The sequence below is a fragment of the Entamoeba nuttalli genome, assembly GCF_000257125.1.
Source record: "Entamoeba nuttalli P19 unplaced genomic scaffold asmbl_3983, whole genome shotgun sequence".
Lineage (NCBI taxonomy): Eukaryota > Evosea > Mastigamoebida > Endamoebidae > Entamoeba > Entamoeba nuttalli.
In genome coordinates, this window is record NW_008576473.1 from 1 (window position 1) to 7,529 (window position 7,529).

A 7,529-nucleotide genomic window follows, 5' to 3' on the forward strand; every position below is an offset into this window, starting at 1 on the left:
TTAATAATTATTATTAGTTTATATCTAATATAAGTATAATTTAAAGTAAATAAAAAAATAAGAAAACAATCTAATGTAATTAATTATTAATTAATGGAAACAGCCACTGAAGCAAATAACGATTTTGATTGTGATCTTCCTCTTCCATTAGATGGTACAGAACCAAATTCCCAAAGAGGGAATTCAGTTGTTTCATTTGTGTCAATTTTATATTCAATGGTAGATAGTAAAGAAAATGCCCAATACGTTTGTTATAATTACTTCACAATGAGTTAATAAAATAAGGAAAAGGCAAGTAATAATTAAAACAGATACGTTGGTGTGAAAAAGATCAAGGACATTCATTTGAGATACTTGATGCCGTAGCATTTTCAAAAGAGGTATTACCGAAATATTATAAACATACAAATTTTTGTGGGTTTAGTCGACAATTATCATTGTATGGATTTAAAAAAGTTTGTAATCCTTTTATTCTAAGAAAAGTAAAATTTGAATATTCTCTTTTTGTCTACACGTTGTTTTTTGAACGTTCTACACATCTAGCCGTTTAAAAATAACAAAAAGAGAAAGAGAAATAAAAAAAACATTTTTATTAAAACATTGTATAAGAAAAAGATAATTATTAATTGATATAGTTTGATAACGAATATAGATTTCAAAATAGTAATTTCATCAAAGGACATATGGAATTACTTAAAAATGTACAAAGAAAAAAACCACAGTCACAAAGAAAAAAACAAAATAATACCACATTACTTTATCAACAATTATTGTCTCAATTAATGCAATTACAAAAACAAAATTTAGAAACAGTTACTCAAATTAATACATTAAAAGAAATGTTGTATCAATTAAAACTTAGAGAAGATTCTTTAGAATTAAAGATGCAAAGATTACAAGACACATTTATGCCAAATCCAAGTTCACTTGCTTTTGGATTTAATATGATGCCAATGCCTTCTCCAAATGACACCCCAACATACCCTCCTTTTCCATCTCAAAACAATAATCAAGGGATGAATGAAGATGCTACACCTGGAGCTAATGAAACTAATGTTGGTAATCATGAATCACCTAATCCTTCTCCAAATTTCGTGCATTGGGGAGACTCTTCACAACAAACTTCTCAACTTCCATGGAAATTTTAATTGTAATTACAAAGAAGATATTATTTGAAGCGTTAGAGTCTTCTTTTTTGATATTTAGTTTGAATTTTTCTACTGAGTAATAATTAAGAAACGACTTTTTTAATTTCTTTTTCAAGAAGAACTTAGAAATTAATTGTTATGGAACCACTTAATCAACACAACACTCTTTTACCTAAACCTTTAGACATTGTTAGTAGTAATGAGATAGATTCAAAAGTTCTCTCATTAGAAGATAATGTCATTGGAAAATTAATATCATATAGAACACCTACTTCTATTCTTGAAGTAAATTTACCACATTCTAAGGTTAATGTTACACGATTATCAGAGTCATTAAGAAAACTTCCTCAATTAACTCATTCAACATTTTGTGAAACAAAACCGACTGAATGTTTAGGATGTTTTTTCTCAGGAATAATAAATATTGATTCATCTACTTCAAATTTATCAAGAACTCGTTCTCCACTTCCATTAGTTAATTGTATTGAAAAAAAAGTTTCTGAGTTAAAGTCTTCAACTTCTAGACAAAGAATTGAATTTCCATACTCTCATCAAAAAAGTAAAATAGAAGCACCAAAGGGTTATCCTATTATACCTTTAAAACCTTCATGTCTTCCTTATCCACCTCAATTCTTAATTCCACCTCAAAAATCATACTTACCACGAAAAGTTAGATTACATAGTTTACACCATAAGAAAGTACAACATGAAGAGATTGTAATTAAAGAAACACCAAAAAAGAATGATACATTCATATATATCACTGATTATTTAATCCTTGAGTCTTTTAGAAAATATTTTAGAGGTATTAATGTTCCTTCATTTATTTCAACTGTTACATATCAATTAAATAATTATTCTTATGACTTTGGATCAAACAATATTATTAAAAGTTTATGTGATTCATTAGAAATGCTTAGAACAGTTCAAGTAATTATGGATGGATTAGATAGTGGTAAATTGACTATTCCTAATGATGTGTTAGACCCTGTCGAAAGAACACTTGTTTCACAATTGTTAAATGAATTTTTTATTCCACCAAGTCCATTTATTAACCCAATTTCATCACAACAAACTCCAGTTCCTTTAGAAGTACCAAAGATTATTCTTGGTGCAATGAGAAATCATATGAACGAATCTGTTGAGCTAACATTAGAAACATCATGGAATGTATTAAGTTTGTGGGAAGATTATGAATTTGCACCATTTTCATATCAAAAAGAAATAAATTATTTGTTTATAACACAGGAAGGTATTGACCAAGAAATTGTTCATACTATTATCAAAGAATTAGAGTTTGATTATAAAAATTTCAATTTAGGTAGATTAATTAAATACAGTGAGAATATTATTGTATCAAATATATTTGATGAATTAGAAATGCTTGAAGTCATTAAAAATCATTCTCAGGAAATAAGTGATAAAAAGATTATTGTGTTATATGATCCTAAAGACAGTAATGAAGAAGAAATTATGTGTAAAACCATTACATTAAAATGCCGTTTAAATGAGGGAGATTGTAATCATTATGGAGATAACACAATTTTTATTTCCCTTAAATCAATTTTAAAAGATAGTTTAAGAGAAACCTCAATCAGAGTTTGTTTTTCACTTTATTCATCTTATAGAAGATACCGACCTACTCAATACCCAAATTCTGCTGCACAGGCATTACCTGATTTTACTCAAAACGGTAATTTACTAAATGAACCATTATTTATTATTTCACCACAATATGACAATGTGTTTTTTAATAAAATAATGATTGGATATAAAGTTAAGCCATGTGGAATTATAAGTTCATTAATTAGTTATACTGGAGAATTACAAGAGATGGGATTTGATACTTCAATTCAAGAAATGTGGGATAGGTGGATATGTTTTATTCAACAAACAACAAAAAGTCATTGGGAAATAACATTTACTAAAGTTGGAGAATATGATAATGATGAAATGAAATTAATGTTTGATTTAAAAGAGTCTGCTCTACAACAGTATAAAGATTTAATAGACTCTATTTTTATTAGTTGTTGTAATGTATATGGTAGTGTATTAGTTTCAGAAGAAGAATATCAACTATTAGACAATAATAAAGGTTTTTATAAAATTAATGATGAATTAGATCCCCCAATTGAAATAAAGGGAGAAGGAAGAGCAACTTATTATACTATTCTTCCTTCATTAATTGGAAAAGGGTCTAGTGTTGGTGGATATTCAATTCATTTGTATGATTCTAATGAAAAAGAATTATCTACAATGATGAAAATTTTTCATGGATTGTCTTTCCTTAATAGTGATGTACTGAAACAAGAGAGATGGTCTATTCTTCCGAAACATTTGCATCTATTACAAAAATATGACCTTTATTTAGATATGGTTATGTTGTGTGAACATTGATTGTGGTAAAAACAAATTGTTATTTTGGTTTTCTTTTAAGTTTTTGAATCAAAAGGTAAGAAATAATCTAATCTTCTTTAAGAACTTGAAATTAAATCAACTAAAAAATTATTACATTATGTCTCTTACAGATACGATAGATCAAAGAAAAAGAGAAAATGAATATTTTCAAACTGTTTCTGAAACAGAAAGAGTTTGGCCTATGTTAAATTCTTTAGTTAATTTAATTGATACCAATCAGTTTAAAAGTGAGTATGTACCAATGTTATTAGAGCATATACGTCAAGTTAATAAACAAGTCATTTCTTCATATCCATTTATTGGTAAAATAGAAGTAGTTTTATTTCAAAAAATTTTTACTTACTCACAGGTAAATGTTTATGATAGTTCATTATTTGGTCTAGCTGAGCTTCTTCTATTTTTTCTCCACTGTAAGGTAGATAAAGAAGTAGTTGAAGTATTTCAAAAAAGAAACAAAGAAATATTTGAAATGATGTATGGATTTAATCAAAATTGTATTTCTATTGATGAAGTAAGAAAGGTATATGTAAGTATTCTTATTATGTTTCCATTATGGGAGTGGAATAAGTTATTAGTTCATTCCATAGAAATACCATCAAATATTGACTCAATTGAATTTATAAATCAAAATGTTCCTTTTATAGGATTAGAAAACATTGGAAATACTTGTTATGTCAATTCTAGTCTTCAATTACTTTATATGTGTAGTTCATTTAGGAAAAATGTACTATCTTCATCTACGTTACTTGGGTCTATATTTAAGAAATTAAATGAACAACAGAGTTATTTGGTATTGAACAAAGAGATTATTGAAAATGTTTGTGGTCATAATATTATTATTGGAGAACAAAACGATGCCTCTCTATTTATCAATGACATTTTGGATGTTTATAAAACTCAAACACAGCAATGCCCATTTCTAGTTAAAACAACAACTAAAATGAAATGTTTAAATTGTCAAAAAGAGAGGGAAAAAACAGAAGATGCATATTCATTGAGTGTAGGAACAGAAAAGAGTATTACTGAAAGTGTAAATAAATATTATGGGACTGTTGATGATATGATATTAGAATGTGATGAATGTCATATAAAAGGACCACATCAAGTTAAATTTTTTAGTGAAACAACAAATGATTTTTTAATTTCAATTAACAGAGTTACTTCTGAACTTAAAAAGAATGATGATTTCATTGAAATAGAAACAGAAATGTTTGGTTTTCATTTTATTGGGGCAATTCTTCATAGAGGAAGTTATATGTATGGACATTACACTACAGTTGCATTAGGTTATGACAATAATTGGTATTGGTTTAATGATAAAGTTGTTAATGTTATTAGTAAGGATCAAGTAAGGAAAATGTGTTGCGGAGGGAGTGTGGGTGATTGGAATGCTTCAGTTCTTCTATATACTAAAAATACAGAAATGATACCACCATCACCTCAAAGAAGTTATTGTTTTAATCAAATGATAAAGAAGTATATAATAGATTCTCCTCTTTTTGAACAAATATTAAAAAGGTGTCTAGAAGGTATTTCATTTTTATCTGAGGAAGAACAAAGAAGTTTTATAAATAAATATTCAACTGTAATTGATAAAATACCTCCTTCAGACTCATCTCGAATAATTCTTTCAGAAACAGTTGCAATGAAATCAAAATTATTTGATGAAGAGATTCAATCATTAAAACTAACAAGAAAATATATTATGACTGGAGAGGGAAAAGAATCTCTTTTTTCATTAATCTCAATAGAAGAACCTAAAAATTTATATATTCAACAAATAATATGGTTAGTTGTTTCAACGTTTCCAGACAAACTGCCTTCAGTATTACCTAATTTATATCAGAGAGTGGTTGATGTATTATCTTGCATTGATGGTTATAAAATAGAATTAGACCTTAGTAAAATTACTGATTTTATTTCAACTTCAATGCCTTTACAAAGACATTATTCTGAATTAGCAATATTCCATGATATGATATCTTTAATGTTGTATGACCTTAATAATACTCAATACTCTTCAACGATAATAGAAATAACAAGAAAATTAATAATGGCTCTTTTTTCCTGTATTAGTTGTTATCCATTGTCAATCAAGTATCACACAATGATTATGAAACGTTATTTTGGAACAGCCTCAGACACAATAAAATATAATTACTTAGCTATACTCATAGACGTTTGTTTATTAGTTCTTTTAATATAGACGAATGAGTTATTAATTAATTTAGTCATCTTGTTCATGGAAAAAAATTTCATGCTTTGTAGATGGGGTGTTAGAAGTTTTATGTCAAACCCCACTTTCTTCTGAATATTTCAATAAATTAATAAAGAGGTATGAATTAAATAAAAAGTACATAGAAGATTCCTTATCACTAAGTTTTGATTTGTTTTTTGCTACACAACAGTCTTTTCGTGATATTTAAATAAAATATTGTTTCAATTAAATAGGACTTCATTATTCCTTTCTTTCGTTTTTGTTAGAATGAAAAGTCAAAACAGAGATTATTTTTATTAAAATATTTGAGGTTCAAAAATTGGATTGAGAACTAGAAATTTGTAATGGAAACAGGAAAAGGAAAATTACCTCCTCATCCATTTGCAAAGCCCTTCTCTAACAGATATTCAACAAGTGCAGAAGGATTTTATGAACAGTCTTTGCAATTGAGAAGAGAACAAGAAAGATATAATATGATGCAACAAGAAAGGTATTTATTAACAAAACAAATGTCTTATTTAGATATTATTCCAAAGTGTTGTGGATATCCACTCCCTTCATTATTTGAACAACAAGAATATCAACCAATTGACTTTTTTATTCAACCATTACCATCAGTAAATGATAGATTAGGAATTACACCTGAATTGCCCAAATTAACACAAAGTTTGTTATTTGAATTTTGTCTATGACTTACTCTCTTTTATTTTAACCATCTTTTCTTGGTTAATAATTGGAAAATGATATTGTATCTTAATACAATTATATAGTTTTTATTTTTAAATATATTCCTTCAAAACTTAAAAATAAAAACTCACTCACATTTTTAGGAGAATTACTTACTAGTCAACCTAAACATATATTTCCAACCACCTCAAATGTTCAATCAGATAGGAAAGACAATTTTACAAAAGAAAATGAAGATAAAAATGAAAAGGATGTTGATGATGATACAATTACAGAAGTTGCAAGTGAAACAGAAGAAGTTTTAATAGAAACAGTTAAAGAAAAAGAACAACCAAAACAAAAGAATAAACGTAAAAAAGAAAAACCTCAAAAAAAGAAGACAGAAGTACCAAAAATTAATGAAGACACAGACGAAATCTTTATTCATGAGAAAAGAAAAAGAAGAAGTTACAATAGAAAAAATAATGGAAAACGAAAGAAAGATCCAAATAAAAAAGAAATTGAAGAAGTTCTTGAAGAAAATACCTTACACACAGAATGTATTCTTTCTAATGAAAAAGATGTAACTGGGATTGATGATGGACTAAACAACCTTAGCAAAGAAAATACTCTAATAGAATTGGCACAACTAAAACCACCAATATTTACTAATGAAGAAAAAGATGAAAAAAAATTTCAAAATGGAATAGAAAAAATAAAAATCAACCTTAGTAATTTAACTGCAAATAAAAAAGAAACTGACTCAGTACCAATAAGGTTCCATGACAATGTTGTTATTGAAAATAAAGAAGAACTAGTAGAATTAAATTTATTGCCTTTAGAAAATGAAGAAAAGAAGTTTCAGCACTTAGAGTTTCAAGACGAAAAGAATATGTTTGTTATCAATGACAATGCAAAGCAAGTTCCAGAAATATTAATATTACAAGAACCTTCTTATCCATTGATATCTTGTAAAGAAAAAATACCAGTCATCAATAAAAAAATAAATTATATCTGATTTTGTTTTTAAGTAATACATCCTTGTTAGTTTTTAATAAAGATAAAGAAAGAAAAAACAA

General features: G+C 26.9%; 4 protein-coding genes across 4 annotated transcripts; all 4 read left to right on the top strand.

The window, feature by feature from the left end:
- Nucleotides 1-93: 93 nt before the first annotated feature.
- Nucleotides 94-1,148, top strand: ENU1_088260 (heat shock transcription factor, putative; the record flags this gene model as incomplete). Its single annotated transcript, XM_008858930.1, has 3 exons — nucleotides 94-246; nucleotides 312-455; nucleotides 636-1,148. The coding sequence occupies 3 exons, from the start codon at nucleotides 94-96 to the stop codon at nucleotides 1,146-1,148; spliced, it is 810 nt and encodes a 269-aa protein (XP_008857152.1).
- A 138-nt stretch (nucleotides 1,149-1,286) lies between these two features.
- Nucleotides 1,287-3,545, top strand: ENU1_088270 (hypothetical protein; the record flags this gene model as incomplete). Its single annotated transcript, XM_008858931.1, has 1 exon — nucleotides 1,287-3,545. One exon carries the CDS (start codon nucleotides 1,287-1,289, stop codon nucleotides 3,543-3,545), a length of 2,259 nt encoding a protein of 752 aa, XP_008857153.1.
- Nucleotides 3,546-3,663: 118 nt separating this feature from the next.
- ENU1_088280 (ubiquitin carboxyl-terminal hydrolase domain containing protein) lies at nucleotides 3,664-5,772 on the top strand (the record flags this gene model as incomplete). The annotated part of the gene is made up of 1 exon (XM_008858932.1): nucleotides 3,664-5,772. One exon carries the CDS (start codon nucleotides 3,664-3,666, stop codon nucleotides 5,770-5,772), a length of 2,109 nt encoding a protein of 702 aa, XP_008857154.1.
- Nucleotides 5,773-6,128: 356 nt separating this feature from the next.
- On the top strand, nucleotides 6,129-7,468 carry ENU1_088290 (hypothetical protein; the record flags this gene model as incomplete). Its single annotated transcript, XM_008858933.1, has 2 exons — nucleotides 6,129-6,450; nucleotides 6,615-7,468. The coding sequence occupies 2 exons, from the start codon at nucleotides 6,129-6,131 to the stop codon at nucleotides 7,466-7,468; spliced, it is 1,176 nt and encodes a 391-aa protein (XP_008857155.1).
- Nucleotides 7,469-7,529: the final 61 nt, after the last annotated feature.